Here is a 19619-nt window from a genome sequence, read left to right as displayed (position 1 = left end):
CCTCCTGCCTTAGAGGAAGCCTGAGCCTACGATTCCAGCTTGAGCTCTAATGTAATATCTCATAACCTCAGCCACAAAAAGGAATAAAAAGGGGAATAGGGGGCAACCTTGACGGACTGATTTGGTAATCTCAAACCAGTCTCCCCTGACTCCTCCAATAAGAACTTGGCTATGGGCTGATCTGTAGAGGCCTGACACCCCTCTGATCCATGCATCTGAGAAGCCAAAGCGAGTAAGTGTGCCCTCCAGAAAGCCCCAGTCCAGCCTGTAGAATGGCCATTATGCATGGCCCACTCCGAAGCCTCCCAAAATGAGAAGATGTTATCAAAGATGCTCTTGCCATGTACAAAACCCGTCTGCATATCATGGATAAGATTTGGTAGAAAGGGCTGCAGACGAAGGCTGATAGCTTTAGCTAGGATTTTGTACAAGGTACCCAGCAAGGTAATTGCTCTCCACTGAGACACTAAATTCCTGCAACCTCCTTTCGGAATCAAATGAATGAGGCCCTCCGCAAGTGAGTTTGGCATCTCACCTGAGTCCCATACACCGTGCAGGGCTGAGGTAATATGATCCCCAATTTGATCCCAAAAAGTAATAAAAAATAAGGGGGTAAGTCCATGTGAACCAGGTTACTTGCCCTTGTGAAGGGCAGAGAGAGCAATCCAGAACTCTACATTGGTGAAGGGTGCATCAAGTGAAAGAGTCATATCCCCTGTCACCAACCTAGGTAAGTGTCACCAAATAACCACTCTAGCATCATCTGTAGCCTGAGTATCTGGATTTGCTGTAAGAAGGGAGGCATAGAAATCGGTGGCAACCTGCAAGACGACCTCTGGATGTGTCTGAAAAACTCCGCCTAAGTCAACAAGCTGTGAGACGCTCTCCCTACTATGTCTGGGGCCAAGAGTAGAGAAGAACTGCTTGTTGACCCTACCTCCCTTCTGTGTCCAAAATGACTCTCTGGCGTGAAAGGCATACTCTGCTCTTTGATCTAAAAGTGATTGCTGCTGAGCCCTTGCTGCAGCAAGGCGCTCTTGAATCCAAGCATCTGTAGGCCTCTTTTGCTCCTTCCTCTCGAGGACAGCCAACTGTTGGCGGATACCTATCTCACGCCTGAGGATCTCACCCCTTCTGATACGAGCAACTGAAAGATAAAAGTCACTGATATCATAGAGGGTTGCGGCTAAGTCTGAAGGAGAAAGCTTCCCATCCTGCAAATGAGAGACCCAGGTCCTCAACACTGTCTCTGTAAGGCCCTCCTCTGCATAGAAAGAATTTGGAATCCTAACACTGGCAGAGCGGCGCCTCACATGGGGATCTGAGACCATCAAAACCACTGGAAAATGATCCGAAGTGGACACCCCAGCTACAATGCAAACAGTACCACCTCTATCAAGAGCCCAATCATCCACATAAAATATGTCAATCCGTGCATGTATAGGCATCTGCAATCGCCTGTTTGACCAAGAAAATAGGGGAGAATGTGGCTGAGTGTGAAAATCATCATCATGCCAAGCATCCCTGCCACTGTATTGAAAAAGGAACGCATCTCATGCTGCTCTCTCTAGGGAGTGAAGGCCATCATCCCTACTACCCCTTTTGTTTGAGGGCATTTCAACCATGTTGAAATCGCCCCCTATAATCCAAGCATTTGCAATATGTGACCAAGAGAGCAGTTCCTTCCATTGAAATCGCCCCCTATAATCCAAGCATTTGCAATATGTGACCAAGAGAGCAGTTCCTTCCAAAAAAGAACACGATCCCTCTAGAATTGGGTGCATAAAGGTTTAAGAGATCAATTTTATGCCCATCAATCAAAAGTATAATCCACTGAGTTCTGGAAGGGACTATGGTCCCGTGTCCAATCACGAAGGGACTATGGTCCCGTGTCCAATCACGAAGGGGAGTATAGAAGAAGAAACACAAATGCAAGTACCTCCCCTGGTGCCCAAGGCGGGTGACCAAAAAGTGTGGCTTGAAAGAAGCTTACCCGACTTGGAACAATCCCTAGCATCCAATTTGTGTTCCCGAATCTTCAGAATGTCCATGGGACCTCCAGTAACACTTGGATGAAGTTGGCTACGAATCAACCGCCTGCGGCGACGGTGAGGTACACTTGCGAGGCCCAAAACGTTCCAACGGACAATCCTCATCTGCGAGAGGAGGGGGCCGGATGGAAGATCCTTGACCTCGTACAGGACAAAGCCCTCTCTTGCAAAAAATTCCTCCTATCAAGAGGAGGGATGTCAACTAGGGAAAGCACACCCCCCTTATTGAGGGGGAAACTCTGTCTTGGAAGATATGCTTCCCAAGCGTGGAGGGTACAAACTCCTCCTCTGCCTCAAACTCAGCAAAGTTTGCCAGAACTGAAAATGAATTCTGCGAAGTACCTCTGGCGCAGGAGTGTGAAGGAGCCCTGCAGAAGGAGGAGTGTAACCAATAACCCCCTTACCTCTGTTAGGTGTAGACAGACGTGGCCACAACTGCATGACCTCAGCCACAAGTTTGTCATTCTCCTCAAGTAAAGCACAGGATTCTGCAGAAAGGTTCTCCCTAGATGAGCGCTGCTGCATCTGAACAGGGTCAGGAGCAGTCTCATGTGCACATGGAACCAGGACAGGGATGTCTCCTGCTTGAAGAGACGGGTCCATGGCCCTGTCAGTGGTAGCCCGTGGTACTAGCTCACCAACTCTGATAGGTACCCAACGGGATGACCGAAGCCGATGCGAACAAAGTTGAACTCCGTCCGACTAAAATGCTGCAAGGAAGAGGGTGAAGGCAGAGGAGAGATGAGGGTGCATGCAGAACGAGGGGAAGAAGGGTGAAGAAGGGTGAGGGTGAGGATGAAGGGAGGAAGAAGGGTGAGGATGAGGAAGAAGGGAGAGGGGATGAAGGAGGAGGGGAGGGGAGGGGAGAGGTAGGCTGAAAGGGAGGGAGAGGAAGTGAGGGAGGCGGGGGGAGGGGGTGGGGGGGGCAGGCGGGGAAGTGAGGGAGGCGGGGGAAAGGATCGTATTTCCATGATAGTTGAATTAGGAACTTCTCGTCTTATTACACTAGTGTAAGGCCAAAAAAAATCTGGCTGAATCCACCTTTGTTCAAAGAACCAGATTATTGTTCTTCACATAAACTTGTGATTTTGGTCTGTGTAGTGTTATTGCATGTACTGTGCCTTGTTCAAAAGGCATAAATGACTGATTCTCCTACATCATGGTTTTCATATGCTCTTTCAAGAATACATGTCATGTCTTTAAACCATGGTTGTCAGAAATGTCAGGTACGAGAGGTTAGGTACGTTTTAGGGTAAAGTAAAGTACCTAAAGTACCTAAACTTAAGAAACATACACACACACACACACACTTTTTTTGGTGAAAATTTTGTTGCTTTATATTACAGAATCATTATCCCAAAATGGGATGTGAAAAAATACATCACGAGAAGATCTCAGTATAAGACATACACATCAGGATCTATGTACTTGGTGTGCAAGCAATCATAGAAGGAAATCTGCAGAGAGTGCTTGAAGAACTAAAAAAGTAAAAAAGTAGGATCACCATTTCTATCCTTCCATAGGGTCCAGAGTGCCTAGTAGCGAACCCAAACAAAAACAAGATCAAAATCCTGTCTAGGTGGTTGTATCCCAAAGATCCAGAAGAACTTTCCAAAGGTAGCATTTGGAAAGCAAGCTCGCAAACGTTGCCCAAGGAAGCTTTAAAAATCATGAGTGTTGGAGCAATGCCAAAGGTGATGAGGCACAGACTCCCATCTGCGACAAACAGCTGGAGCAATATTCCTGCGTGTCGAAAATTGCCCAGATGGAAGAACTCCCAACAAAACTCGCCACAACAAGACCTGTTGTTGCGGTGAAATTTTTGAATTCCAAATCTATCTCAAACTCTCCCGCCACAACTTGGCAGTGCAATTAATTCGCCAAAGCTGATTCGCCTTGTGAGAAACCCATGGTGGAGGCAAAAGCGCTTTATATAAAGAAGTGACAATAATATGTGACAGCCTCAAAGGGCGACAAGATGACCCTAGAGAAGGAAGTGTCCAGTCCTGAAGACAGTCCTCAAGCTCTAAAGGCGGAATGGGCTGAAGTATTCTAGTAATAGTTTGCCACATGAATCTGTAATGCATACCAAGACCAAATTTTGCAGCAGCCAAAGGAAAAGAAAGGGGAATCCCATCATCATGAATGTAATCTGCAACTGATTGGATCCCCTTCAAGCTAAGGAAATATGAGCGTCTAGGCTCCTGCATTGCCAGTGGAGGGGCAAAATCCTTTGACCAATGTATGCTCTCTGCTCTGAGAGAGTTTCCCTGCAAAGAATTGCGTACACACACACACACATATCCATGTAACTTTATATTACAAAAAGACTGTCTCCAAAGCAGAGATCAGCCAATACAAAATCAGAAAATCTCAGTATAAGACATGTAGACAGCACGCGTGCGTGCGCGCGCGCACAGACACACTTTTTTTTTTTGGTAAATCCATGATTATATTATCAGCAAAATTTACATGAGGGTCTCAAAAAAGCAGAGAGCCTCAACAGGAAATCAAAAGCAAAGAAAAACTATTTCCAGGCATGACTGAGGAAGATCTCCTTGATGGCAAGCATCATAGATAGATTGCCGTAGGGAGAGTCTGAAATATTCATAAGATTGCAAGAACGGATTCCCAAAATATCGCATGTTGTGATCCTGCCATATGGTCCAAAAAGCCCAATATCTGACCCAGTTCAAAAATAAAGAGTAATGGACCAGGGTTGCAGGAAGTCTGCCAATAAGCCAAAAATGTTTCCCAAAAGGAGAGTTAGGGAAACGAAGGCGAAGCGACATGGAAATTTTGCATAGGAAGGTCTTAGTGCTGGAACACATCCAAAACAAATGAGGCACCGTTTCAGAAGGGGCCATGCATCGAAGACAAGAAGCAGATGCAATCCTTCGTTGAGCCAGAGTGACCCCCACGGATAAGGTTCCTGTAAGACAACGCACAGACACACACACACACACACACACACACATATATTAGTAATATATATTGTAGTAGATGCTGAGATGCATCATACTGCATGTGCCATGGCCCATGCACAGTGCACTTACTCTACTTAGATAAATTACAATGTACTACATGGCAAATTCCAAATTGCAGTCCTTTCTACAAATTGCAAAATTTCCCAAAAAGACCTAATTTTTTGAGCTGTTTTCCAATGTTCTAACGTTTGTAACATTTAGAAACGTGTTTTTATCCAACCATGCTTTAAACCTATGGCTCTCTTCTTATGAATTTTTGGTGCATTTTCAGGATGTGACACAGTCAGAAAAATCTCAAAGTTATACTCAAAAAGATGTAAAAACAGAGTTATCAAAAATGGGCTTCTCTGCGGAGCATGTTTCGGCTGCCATTGAGGCCTATGGTTTGTCATTCCTGACCATGCGATCACTTGGATTTACCTTTTGAGCAGCATAAAGTTTGTATATATTATGATATAAGTTTTACATTTCAGATCCATCCAAAATCACCCTCTGAAGAGTATGTACATAGCAACAGGGTACAAAAAGAGAAATACTTTTCATTTTTATAGATAAACAAACAGCATCCTATGAGGTCTCATTCAGGCTCCTCTTTTGACTCGAGTAAAACCAGGCTGCTTCTTCTGTTGACCCTCCGGAGCATGGGATTCATGCACTTCCAACTTGTGGGAATCCATCTCTGTGAACAGCTGATCCTGGTCTTCATTGTAATTCAAGAAAGCTTTGTCCAGCCTACTCTTTCCTGTTAAAACCAATGCAACTCAGCATTAGTATTCAGATGATTGAACTGGAAATTATTTCTGGATATAGAGGAAGTCTTCAAAGTGCTGAATGACAGATGGAAATTGACAGCCAACAGGTCTTATACTTGATTTGGGTTAAATCAATACCAAAGAAAATGTGCTCTTTGCTTTGGTTAATTCTCCACAATGCAGTGTGGACGAATATGAAGGGGGAAAGAATTAGAAAGGGAGATGGAAAATGCAAACGTTGCCCTGGTCACAGAGAGGACATTTTTCATCGTTTTGTTGCTTGTTCCAATGCTAGAAAAGTGTGGAAGATGATACAGTGCATTTAGGGGAGCCAGTTAGTTGGAAGGCAATTTTGTTAAGTGAATCAGCACGTGTGGACACATGTGAAGGTTTATGCTCTCTATGCCATAACTGGCCCCATCTTTGGAGTCCCTTTCCGAACAACATATTGGCTATAATGAAGTTCACATCTCCAAGAGGAGAGCCTCTGTGTATGACAGATACCAAAATGGAGTCTAGGTCATTTCTCCATTTACACATACCTTAGCTGAGGCATTTGTTAGGAGTATCTGGGTCCTAGTCCATTGTTCTGAAGAGCTTGAATGAGAAAATCCCATTCTAGTTTGTCATAGGCTTTATCAAAATCCACCTTGAGGAAACAAACGTATTGGTGTGTGTCTCTAGAGTCTAGCATACTCACATCCTTCCCACAAGTTTACAATTGCTTCACGGAGATGTCTTCCTTTGATAAGACCTTTCTAGCCTTGGAGAATCCAGGTGTCCATCCTTTTTTGGATCCTCGTAACTGGTCTCCAGTTTTTAAGCTCCTTCCTTGACAAGGGCCAACCACATGCCAAAACACTTCGTAAACTCAATGGGAAGACTATCCTCCCGAGGGGCTTTGTATCCTGCCATGACATCAACAGCCTCCTTGAGTTCCTTCAAGATAAGGGGGGTTTCCAAACAAGAAGTCAAAAATTTGCACAGATTTTTCTCTCGCTTCTCTAACCTCATCATTCCCAAACTTTATTCTGCTCAAAATAAATAAACAATAAAAAAGTACTGGTATCTTTGTCTGTCCCCCCTTTCTCCCTCTTCCCTAACCAATTTGATTTAATGGCAGGGCATCTATAGATCAGAGTTACCAGGCAGAATGCATAAACACAGGCCTTCTTGAATTTGTCCATATTCATCAGAATCAATCGTATGTTGCTGCAGGGAAAGAAAGCTCTGTTTTTGAGTTATCGAAATTTATCAGAACTCAACATGGGATTACTAAAGAAGAGAACGGAATCTCATGGATGCAGGGTGTAGAGACGGATGTAGGTTTTTCTATAGCCTATTAAAGCTGGAATGGAAGATCTCCTTATTTTAACACTGCTATTTGCTTAATAATTTGAAAGAGGTGACAATCCTGCAAGGCTTTATTGTATCCTAAAAAACGTGTGAGTATGACAAGGTTTTCTGCATCCTTATTTGCATAATGGATTTTAAATCCAGGAAGAGTCTTCTAGCAAGGACTTAGAAGATGGTGCAGTTCCAGTTTTTAAAAAGCTCAAACGAATGGGTTTTACTGAGGCATCTGTAGAAAGGGCAGCACGTGCTTTGGGTAACTTCCATTTTTGTTTCTCTTAAGTTGTTGATAGGCAATGGTGCGGTTCAAATACATTTGCAATAGTTTTGAGCCACAAGATTGTTTCTCTGTGTATTATGTGGCTTCAGATTCAGGAGAGTTTTGTTATCTCCATGTACTGTTAAAACCAGCCAATTTTTATGTATCCATTTTTTGTATTCTAGGTGCAAAACAGCTTTGTCCTGTGTATTGCAGATTCTGTATGCACCAAGAGTTTTGACTTGCTATATGGCTTTTATAGGAAGCCTCGATTTTGAGGAATTGGTCGACTATCTCCTTGCAGATGGAGCTTGTAGCTCACATTCATCAGAATATGTAAGTGTTCCATTAGTATTAATGTCACTTCCAATTCTATCTCAATTATTCATGTTCTGCTGTGAAAATTTTCATTGCATTGTAAATTTGCAATGCAGTGTTGCTGTAAAGCACTTCTATCTCTTCCAGCTGTAGGACCTTTGATATATGGCTTGTATAATCTCTGATATGGGGCTCCATGGAAAAGACAGCAACAAGTCAGACGTGTCCCTGAGAGGACAAGTCATTGTACTAGTGATGTCATGTCGTGAAAGCGTATGTAAACGGTTCCTCCCATTCCACTACATGAGTGGGCTGTGGTCAATGCCCATTCTAGTTCTTTATTGTTTCTATACCAGAAATGCTGGTGAGTTATTGCAATGAATTACCTCCCTTACATACTGGAACTGGGATATCGGAGGGATGTAGATCTAATTGAGCAACTCCCAGTCGTGCTCTCCCTCTCTCCCCTCTACCTCCTCTCCTCTAGCTGCCTCCTTCTCAGGCCTTCAGCTCCTCCTTTAGCTGCCTTCACCCTCATCCCGTTAGCTCCTCTTCTAGCTACCTTCTGCCCTAGTCTATCCTACACCACCATATCATTGTATGTGTCTACAAATTCCCCCTCAATGATATGGCTGAAGTACTTTGGAATGATCTCAGAAGTACCTGCTGTACCTTAAGTACCGTGGTTGCACAAATTCATCCACATGTGGATATAGCAACCTATGGTTGTACAAAAGAAACAATGTCATTTTACAACCCCCCTTGATATTGTTTTAATGTCTTTGATCCCCAAGCCATGTCGATGATGGGTGAAAAGAGGTGCTGACAGGCTTTCGGTGAAGATATCTGCCACATTGTCCTTAGCAGTGGAACAATAGATAAGGTCAATGAAGCCATCTGAAATACAATCCCGTATGTAGTGATGATGATTTTCAATGTGTTTCATGCGAGCATGAAAGACGGGATTGTTGCCAATGGCAATGCACTCTGGCTCTCACAAAGGAGAGAGGTTGCCTCACCAACTTGGGCATGATGCAAGTCATGCAAAAGATTCCTTAACCATATGCATTCCATAGTGGCTGCATTTGCTGCTTTATACTCCGCTTCACTAGAGAAAAGAGAGACTCGATCTTGCTTCTTACTGAGCCAAGAAATACAGGCTAAACTTAATGAGAAGCAATAGCCGGAAGTGGATCTACTGTCATCAATTCCCTTTGACCAATCTGAGTTTGTGAAACCACTTAGAGAAATGTCACAAGTCTGAAGCATAATGCAAACCATAAAAGAGGGAGCCATGCACATATCTGAGAACTCTTTTGGCTGCATTCCAATGTGTGACAGTAGGACAATGCATAAACTGACTCAGCAACCCTGTAGCATAGGCAATGTCTGGCCTAGTGGAGCATAAATGAATGAGACTCCCAACTAGCTGCCTGTAAAGCATGCCATCAAACTTTTTTTCTGCACAAACAGCCATAGCTGCAATAGTTGTGCTCATGCAACAAGGTGTTGGTGCAGCAACGTTCGCACACTCGCCTCAGCTGGAGGCACAAATCTTAAGCAACATTAGCTTGATAGTATGCCTATGATTTTGACCCTAACTCTTAGACACAACTGTTTAGAACACATTCTACATCAGGCTTCACACTTAAATAATCTCAAGAAGTATCTAGACTCTAAACTCCGGTGCTCCTATTAACCACCTTTCAACGCCTACCCGTAATCATCTACAAACTGCCTGTACTGACTGGTTTCACCTGTGTGGGGACAATAGCTATTAAACCAAAATGCACTATGAGATGTAGTTGGCTTGTGAGAATAGAACGTAGACCTTTCGCATACTTTTTCTGTGACATGCATATTCCCTCTTGGGTTTGCCAAAACTCAAATGCCAAGACAAAAGTGCAATAGACCTAGATCTGTCGTGTCAACTATTTGACATAAAGCGGACTGCAATTTGCTGTGTATTACTCCCTGTGAGTAGCATGTCATCCACATAAAGCACTAGAATGACCAAATCTGTGTTTTCTTGCAGAACATAAAGATTAGGCTCAGTATGTGTATTGACAAAGCCTTGGGACAGCAAAAAATGATGTATCTTGTGATACCATGCACGGGGTGCTTGTTTCAGCCCATATAAAGCTTTCCTAAGCTTGCACACCTTGTGCTCTTGTCCCTTTACCACAAATCCTTGGGGTTGCTACACATAGAACTCTTCTTTGAGATCTCCATTCAAAAACGTTGTCTTAACATCCATCTGATAGATTGACCAACCATAATTTGCAGCAAGAGAAATGACAACGAATGGTAGTCATTTTTGCTACCGGAGCAAAAGTCTCCTCATAGTCAATTCCCTCTTCTTGAGCATACCCCTTGGCAACAAGACGGGCCTTGTATTTTTCCACGGTATTATTGGAATGATACTTGACCTTATAGATCCATTTGGTGTCCACAATATTTTTACCAAGGGTGCATCAACCAAATCCCATTTGGCATTCCTCCATCCCCTCGCCTCTCCTTCCCTGCCTTAGCCCTCCTTCCCTCGCCTCCTCTACCTCCACCTCCTCTACCCCCACCTCCTCTTCCCCCTGCCTCAGCCTTCCCCTCTCCCATACCTTGCCCCTTTCCCCCCTTGCCTCTCCTTGCCCCTCCCCTCCCTCCTCTTCCCCTAGTCACCGAGATCCCTCTCCCTTCCTCGGATGCCTGCTTCGGTAGCAGAGGCAATCAGATCGGACGGGGTATCACGTGTTACGGTCGTTGTCTCTGACCCTAACCTTACGGATGACCATATCATGCTCTAGCATCTAGATGGCTCCTTCTTCAGGCAGAGAGTCGAGATCGTTGGGAGACAGGATCAATGTAGGATTTACAGGACCCCTGGGCACTTTGCCATAGATTGCCTAAGGAAGAAAAAAAAGAGAAGGCCTAAAAGGGCCATTGGTTTTGCGTCTCCTAGCGCCACCTTGGTTGGACCTACTTCACGTTCCCTCCCACTTCTCGCACTACTGGACCTTCCACCTCTCGCCTAGGACAATTGGCTATAGCCTCTCGTCCTGGACCTTTGTTTACAGTGCGCACGAGACCTTCAGCACGTCCTGTTCCACTCATCCCGTGTTAGGTGCCAGTCAGAGTTGTTGAGCCAGCTCCACATCTGGAGGCTATTGATGGCACCATGGACCCTCCTTTACAAGCATGAGATATACATGTTTTAGTTCTTTGTGCTGATGAGGTTGCTCCCATCTCTTCAGCCGTTCATGTGAAGGAGCTTTCTTTTAGGGAGCAAGCCTTTGTTGAAGCTCGTGCTGTACTCAAGGCTAATGCGGCTATTTTGGTCGAGATCCATCAGCAACAGCAGTCCCCTTTTCCTCTTCTTCCTTCTTCACCTCTTGATAGAGGGAAGGGGATTATTGCTTCTACTCCTTCATTCGTAGGGATCCTTTGCACACCTATGCAGGAGCATCATTCAAGAACTCTTTTGCAGTTCTGGCAGACATGGCAGAGTTTGATTTAGAGGAGTTTAACCCTCTACCCTCGGGGAGCACCTCGTTCAGAGCACCATCGATAGAGCTTTACCCTCTGCAGGTGTGGGAGTACTTTTCCCAGTTGATTTCCCTCCTCTTGATAGGAGGAATTGTCAATTGGGAACGTTCAGGGCCTTGGAGGTATACCTCACCGCCGCCGTAGGCAGCTGATTCGTAACCAACTTCATCCAGGTGTTACTAGGGGTCCCATTGATGTCCTCATGATTCAGGAACACAAACTGGATACTAGGGATTTTGCAAGTCGGGTAAACTTCTTTCAGGGCATATTTTTTGGTCACCTGCCTTGGGCATCTGGGGAGGTACTTGTATTTCTGTTTCTTCTACTATGCTACCCTTGGTGATTGGACATGGGATCATAGTTGCCTCTAGAGCTCATTGGGTCATTCTTTTGATTGGTGGGCGTAAGATTGGTTTCTTAAACCTTTATGCCCCCAATTCAAGAGGGGACCATGTTCTTTTCTAGAAGGAGCTGCTTTCTTGGTCATGCATTGCAGAGTCTTGAATCATTGGGGGTGATTTCAATATGGTTGAAATGCCCACAGACAAAAGAGGTGGTAGCGAAGGTGGCTTACACTCCCTAGAGAGAGCAGCTTGGGATGCCTTCCTTTTTTAGTACAGTGGCAGAGATGCTTGGCATGATGATGCTTTTCACACTCAGCCGTTGTTTTCTTGGTCGAGCGGGAGGTTGAAGATGCCTATCCTATAGGAACAAAGTGGAGATAGGTTGTGAACACAAGTGAGCATGAGTGCACATACAAGAAAGCTCCAATAGAAATGTTCAAATGAAACAATACAAGTACTTGGTATATATAGTACCCAAGTACGACTGGTCAACCATAGGGTTGACTTTATGCCTACAACACCATATCTTTGTAATCTCCATAGAAATGTTCAAATGAAACAATACAAGTACTTGGTATATATAGTACCCAAGTACGACTGGTCAACCATAGGGTTGACTTTATGCCTACAACACCATATCTTTGTAATCTCTTATAAATCCCCTCTCAAAGATATGGCTGAAAGTACCCTGGAAACATCTCAGGTATACCCTGCAGTACCTAAAGTACCATGGTTGCACAAATTCATCCAAATGGATATGCAACCTATGGGAGTACATGAAAACAATGTCATGTTGAATCACTTCACAACCCCCTTGACATTGTGAGAATGTCTCTGATCCCTAAGCCATGCCGATGCCGTAAGAAAAGATCTGTTGACAGGGCTTTGGTGAAGATATCCGCCACATTGTCCTGAGATGGACAATATATGAGATCAATGAAGCAATTAGAAATACAATCCTGTACATAATGATAATGATTTTCAATGTGTTTCATGCGAGCATGAAAGACATGATTGTTGGCTATGGCAATGCAATTCTGGCTGTCACAGAAGATAGAGTTTGCTTCGCCATCCTGTGCATGATGCAAGTCATGCAAAAGCTTCCTTAACCGCATTAACTCCGTAGTGGCTGAATTTGCAGCTTTGTACTCTACTTCACTGGAGGAAAGAGAGACTTGCTCTCGCTTCTTACCGAGCCATGAGATAGAGGCTGAACCCAATGAGAAGCAATAGCCAGTAGTGGACCGTCTGTCATCAATGTCCCTTGATCAATTTGAGTCAGTGAAACCACTCAGCTTTAGATCACAATCTGAAGCATAATGCAAGCCAAGAGAGAGAGTGCCATGGACATATCTGAGAACCCTCTTTGTTGCATTCCAATGTGTGATCGTGGGACAATGCATGAACTGGCTCAAAAGCCCTATGGCATAGGCAATATAAGGCTGTGTGGAGCATAGATATATCAAACTGCCAACCAACTGTCTGTACAAAGTGCCATCAAACTTTTCAGTAGTATCATGCTTACTCAGCTTGAGTCCCTTTTCCAATGGAGTAGCCACATGCTTACAATTCTCCATTTTAAATTTCTGCAACAACCCTTTTGAATACTTTGTCTATGACATAGAATCCCATCATGGGTCTGCCAAAACTCAATGCCAAGACAATAGTACGATAGGTCTAAATCTGTCGTGTCAAAGCTGTGACATAAAGAGGACTGCACTGCTGTAATTTGCTGCAAATCATTGCTAGTGAGTATGATGTCATCCACATATAGTTACCAACATGACCAATTCTGATTTTTGCTGCAGAACATACCTGATTTGGCTCTGTATGAGTGTTTATGAAGCCCTAGGACAGCAAAAACTGATGTATCTTTTGATACCATGCACGAGGTGCTTGCTTCAGCCCATATAGAGCCTTCCTGAGCTTGCATACCTTGTGCTCTTGTCCCTTCACTTCAAAACCTTGGGGTTGATGTACATAGACCTCTTTAAGATCTCAATTGAGGAAAGCGGTCTTGACATCCATCTAGTACATTGACCAACCATAAAACGCAGCAAGAGAGATGACAGAACGAATGATGGTCATCTTGGCCACTAGAGCAAATGTCTTCCATAATATATCCCCTCCTCTTGTGCATACCCCTTGGCAACCAAACGGGCTTTGTATTTCTCAATTGTGCCATCTGAATGGTATTTCGCCTTATAAATCCATTTCGTGCCAACCACATTTTTCCCAATGGGCACTTCAACCAAGTCCAATGTGGCATTCTTCTCAGTGGATTTAATCTCAGCTTCCATAGGTTTCCGCCATGCCGGATTATGCTGAGCATCCTTGAAGCTCTAAGGCTCATTTTCAGCTTCCATCACTGAGGTCATCAAACCAAAATTGATTTTTTTCTGATTTTTCTAAGTGATGGCCCTGGTTTTCCCCAAAGTAGGCTGAGATCCTTAGCATCTTGAATGGTCAACTTGCCCAACGTGGAATAGATTTCTCTACTATACCACTCGGGGCTGCATCAACATCTTTAGTGGCCTAACGATGTTGATAATGCCTCCAAACATGAGGTGGTCTATTCTCATTAATTGACTGCAAATCTGAAGCATTTGAGGGAGAGCCATCTACAACCTGTGGCAAGCCATATAACTATGAGAAGTAGAAGGGGAAGCATCAAGAGACTCCGTCTCATCATCCTCAAACTGGATGATGTCAACATGGGTGTCATCGTATGGTGGCAAGTCTGCACTAGTGGGCTGCATGCACTCATTCTCAACGAAGAGAACATCTCTGCTGATTATTACCTTCCTGGTAGTGGGATTATAAACCCTAAATTCCTTGCTTTCAGTGCTATACCCCATGAAAATGCATTTGACACTCTTGTCATCAAGCTTTGTCCGATGTGCATTTGGAACCAAAGTATATGCCACTGAGCCAAAAACTTTGAAATGACTAACCTTTGGCTCAAAGCCATACAAAGCCTCAAATGGAGTCACATTAACCAAAGCTTTGGTAGGGCATCTGTTCTGAATATAAGTGGTTGTCACAATTGCTTCTCCCCAAAAAGCCTTTGAGACTCTTGAATTTCAGCATGCATCTCGTCATTTCTATGAGAGTACGATTCTTCCTCTCAGGGAGTGGATTCTGTTGTGGTTGTAAGGGCATGTCAAGTGATGCTTTATTCCGTGTTGCTTCAAAAATCCCTGGAATGCATGTGACATGTACTCTCCCCCTCTATCTGAGTTGAGTGTTCCAATTCTAGAATTGGTTTGGTTCTCAGCCATAGCTTTGAACTCCTGAAACCAATAGAACACCTTAGATTTTTCCTTAATGAGAAAAAGCCATGTACCTTGCTCCTCTATGCGTGCGAATAGTCATGGGGCCACATACATCACTTTGCACTATTTGCAACACTCTAGTTGCCTTGACCCAATTCTTGCCTTGTTTACTGAATGGCAAGCGATGCAATTTGCCAAGTGCACACCCCTCACATACTTCATTTGCTGGTTGCTACAATTTTGCATTCCTTGAGTCATATTATTGTTATACAAGTAGGACAATGCTTTGTGATGGACATGTCCAAATCTGGCATGCCGTAAATCAGCGTGGGAAGTGTTTGCTACAGCCAATACCTTCTGATCATAAGGCTGAGCATCAAGCTTGTATAAGCCTTTGTCATATGTGCCTGTTGCTACAACCTCATAACGCTTTCTTTGGATCCTTGATCCTGCATTGGTTATCTCCAACATATGTTGATCATGGGCAATGTTTGAAACTGAAATCAGATTTTGCCTCAAATCTGGAACATACCAAATATCTCAGATGTACTTAACTTTCCCATTATCAAGCTGAATAGGAATGTGCCCAACTCCGATGATGTCTTCAGAAGCATCATTGGCACACGTAACCCGTCTGCCATGAACAGGTGTGATGCTCTTAAACCACTCCTAGCGAGGAGTCATGTGCTTAGTGACACCACTGTCGATATACCATGTATCAATTGCAACAAGGGAAGCATCCCTTGATTGATTTTCAGCATTCAAATCCCCCCTGGCATCCATCTTCTCACTAAATGCAGCAAACACAAAACCTCTATCACCTCGGGCAAGATGAGCTTCACCATGTGTATCTGAAGCATGAGTTTCAATGGGGGCAACAAAATTACTGCTAGAGCTGTCCCTTTGCCTCTTCTTTTCATTGGCAATCCCTTTCTGACACTCTGCGATGTAATGCCCTAGCTTCTTGTAATAATTGCATTTGCCCTTTTTTTTATTTTTGCTTGAATTGCTTGCATTCCCCTCCTTGGGCTGAGTTGTATGGTTGTGTTTTGGCTCAAACTTTTTCTAAAATTTGCCCTTTCCACCCATGGCAAGCGCTTGCTCACCTTGACGAGAGGCTTTGGCAAAATTTGAGCATCTCTCCTCTTCTTGAAAGCATTGAGGGCCCTTTAATAGCTAGCTCCTCGGCATATCTTGGGTGCAATTCAGGGACTAGTTCACTCTAGTCAAACACCGTCTCTCAATGAGTGTGGCTGGGTCTTCTCACTCCTCATGCTCTCCAGACAACGCCCCCTTCCATTTCCTCGTCGCTACAGCACCCTGTCCCCTCCCTCCATTCAGGGGGGGATCCAGTGGGAAGAGGCTCGTCCTCCTAGTTAGCAGCTCCCAAACTTAAGCCTGAGCATCCTCTACCACAAGACTTTTGGAGATTGGGGCCCTGGAACTACCTAGAGATTCCGGACTCTTACCCTCTGTCCCTGGAGGTAACGGTTATGATCTTATAGCCTCCTGAGGTGGAACTGGCTCAGCAACTTTGACTGGCACCCAACGGGGGACGACTGGAATAGGACGTGCTGATGGTCCTGTTTGCGTTGTAGAAGAAGGTCCAAGACAAGAGGATGTAGCTGGATGGTCTTGGGCGAGAGGTGGAAGAGTAATAGGGGAACATTTGCAAGAGTGAAGGACAAGTACAAAGGAACTTGCAAAGATGGCAAAGTCAAGTCAAAGAAGGGCAGACTGACAGGCCAAACGCCCAAGAAGTCCAAAGAGGCACACGTCATTGCAGTTGATGCCATTTCAACCAATCAACAACAACTCAAACTTTGGAAGCAGGATAGTGACAAAGTTATTGCTCTTATTGGGCTATGCTTGGAAGATTCTCTCATTCATCACGTCGGGGGCCATCTTTTATTCATGTTCTCTGCCGTCAGCCATCCTTTCCTAGTTCCCAAGGCATTCCAGCTCTTAGATCGACCAAATTCTGCCAACTTCTCCTAACTTGACATACCGTTGCCGTTGTTTCGAGTGTGTGTTAGACATTGGCTAAAACTATCTAGGAACAATCCTCTGTCAAGATTCTTGTCGACGTGCAAGTCTTGAGAAGCTGCAAGTCGGCTTCAGACACTCGGATTACTTGCTTGTAATAATATTCCATTCCAAGCAGCTCGTTGCTCTTCAGCATGAACTGTTCCTCTTGATTACTATGCACTCGTGCCTAGTGACTACTACACTCATTCAACTCACTCCTTCCACTTTCCTAGCAGATCGCCAAATGTTGACAGTCTTTTTGCTGCACCCTTGGATAACCTGTGACTACTCTATGCTTAGTGGGTGCACGCTGCCTGGTGCTTGTTTCCTAAACATGTCGTCTTTTACAATACTTGGTATGCTCGGCACTCAGCATCTTATGGATGCTTGAATGCAGGGAAACAAGCATCATCTAAATGGATTGCAGCAAGCGTGGAAAGAATCGTATGGAACGGGTGAGCGAGCAAGTAAACGGGTAGTGTGAGAAAATGTGCAAACAAACAACTTGTATTAATATAGAGAAAAGGGGCTCGTTCGTGCTGCTCGATGATTCGCTGCTTATACACTTGGTTGACAGTGCCTTGGTCTTTGGTTGCTCAGCTACTTGGGTTGTGCAATTAAATTTACTAGGGGTTAACACATGATAGAATCATGAAGAAGAGATGCGGGTGCATCCTTGAGCAGCCATCCATCACCATGATGGCAGGGGATGCATTTTAGGGAAGCTCATGGCTGTCCGAGACAGCTCTTGGGTTGGCAGTGCCTTGGTCTTTGGTTGCTCAGCTACTTGGGTTGTGCAATCAAATTTACTAGGGGTTAACACATGATAGAATCATGAAGAAGAGATGCGGGTGCATCATTAAGCAGCCATCCATTACCATGATGGTAGGGGATGCATTTTAGGGAAGCTCATGGCTGTCCGAGACAGCTCTTGGGTGTCGATAGGGTGATGATGTGACCACAACAACCATGAGACCTCATCCATAGTGATGACATGGCATACGGGGGTGACGTAGCTCCACGCTGTCCATGGGGGTGATGTGGCCACACCCACAAGACTACTTCTGTAGAGATGACAAACCAAGCACTAAGGGATCAGCCTTTAGCACTGTATGGTATCAAAAGCCACCTAAAAGAAATCAGGTCCCAAAAGGCAAATATCAGCGAGGTGTTGCGTGAGGTCCAACGGTAAGGCCGCATCCAGGGTGGTGGAGCTCTCAACCTCCACATCCTTATGAAGTTGCAGCAACTTGTCGTTTGAGAAGATCTCGGCGCTAGTGGAAGTGGATGAGGATTGACTAGATGGATCACCATTGATCAATCAATGGTCGAAGGCCAATTCAAACTATTGAAAAATCCATCTGTCGTTTGGAAAAGGTTCAAGGGAAGGGTAAAGCAAAAGATAACTAAGGGAAAGGAAGGGGTTGAGATAAAGGGAGGGAGGGACAGAGAGAGAGGCTGAGAGGGAGGGGCTGAGGGGGAGAGGGAGGGGAGGGGCTCATGGAGGGAGGGGGAGTGCAGAGAAGGAGAGGCTCAAGCTTGAGAGGGGACGAGGGAGTGGCTGAGAAAGAAGGCTCAGTGGTTGGGATTTGGGAGTTGCTGAGCACTGAACCTTGTTGCCGTAGACACATACAATGATATGGTGGTGTAGGATAGACTAGGACTTAGTCTATTTTGGTGTGTAGTACTTGGGTACTATATATACCAAGTACTTGTACTTCCTTTTCATTGAGCATTCTATTTGAGTTTCTATGTGACCACTTCTTGCTCACTTGTGTTCACAATCTTTCTCCATTTGTTCCATCATGTGGTATCAAAGCCACACTCACTAGCACTCGGTTCCAGCCTTGCTTCCCATCACCAAGTTCTCCGGCGTCAGTGTGTTGCTTCTGCTTCCATCATGCTCCAATCTGGTGTTGATACTCCGCCCCAGCTTGTTCGTTTGGATTTTGCTCTCGCCCATGCACTTTGCTACGGCCACATCTTTCTTTGGCGTACAAGTTTTCTTTGGTGTACAACATTTCTTTGGCATCCAACTTTTTTGGCTTTTGGGGTACAGGTGCATTTGGGGATTTTTTGTGAGCCCACAGGCACATGTCTGCAGTTGAGGTGCATTTTGTTGGTTGATTGCAGGGCAGTCAGTTCCACTTTGCAATGGTTGATGCCAATGTGCAGTGATTGTATAAAGCAGCTAGAGGCATTTCCTATTCAGTTGCATTCTTCTTTGCAGGTGCACTTGTAGTCAATGTTGTTTTTGCATTTAGGATGTCTCAGAATGAGAGCTTTGGATATTATGATGACTGAGGGTGATAACTTGGAAGGATCCAACTATGCCTTGTGGTCATTCCTGCTCAAGAACATTTTTGTTGGCAAGAACTTACGGGATATTGTGAGTGGTGATGATTGCATCTAGCACTAGCTCATCCTCTACCATCATTTCTACTGCTCTACTTCTACTGCCACTTCATCTCTAGCACTTTTGGAGGAGCAGAATAAGCTTGATCGTAGAAATGCCCAGGCTTTGTTCTTGATTGCCTCATCAGTGAAGAAGCACATTATGACGACCATTAAGTCATGCAAAGATGCAAAGGATGCATGGGAAAAGTTGGCAAACATGTATCATGTCAAGAAACATCTCTGATCACAGAGATCAGCTAGCAAGTGTCGATAAGGAAATAGATGACAAGAAATTAGTTTCTATCACTCTCAACA

The 19619-nt window shown here is 44.5% G+C and overlaps 1 protein-coding gene across 13 annotated transcripts in view; it reads left to right on the top strand.

Moving 5' to 3' along the window:
- The window catches only part of LOC147905188 (DNA (cytosine-5)-methyltransferase DRM2-like), a 98376-nt gene that overhangs the window by 61827 nt on the left and 16930 nt on the right, over positions 1-19619 (top strand). For 11 of the 13 annotated variants that reach the window (XM_087390982.1, XM_087390969.1, XM_087390953.1 and 8 more), the window contains 4 exons: positions 5310-5421; positions 7009-7112; positions 7291-7399; positions 7665-7738. In XM_087390982.1, the coding sequence (XP_087247108.1) occupies positions 5310-5421; positions 7009-7112; positions 7291-7399; positions 7665-7738 (399 nt within the window). Of the gene's footprint in view, positions 1-5309; positions 5422-7008; positions 7113-7290; positions 7400-7664; positions 7739-7836; positions 7941-17304; positions 17436-19619 lie in introns of those variants that run through there. The other 2 variants (XM_087390990.1, XM_087390997.1) reach the window with 2 other exon arrangements.

The sequence above is a fragment of the Dipteris shenzhenensis genome, chromosome 2 (assembly GCF_047967505.1).
Source record: "Dipteris shenzhenensis isolate YYH24624 ecotype China chromosome 2, Dip_SZ_1.0, whole genome shotgun sequence".
NCBI lineage: Eukaryota > Viridiplantae > Streptophyta > Polypodiopsida > Gleicheniales > Dipteridaceae > Dipteris > Dipteris shenzhenensis.
The sequence above is the reverse complement of the archived record's forward strand: the minus strand, read 5'-3'. Positions and strand labels throughout refer to the sequence as shown.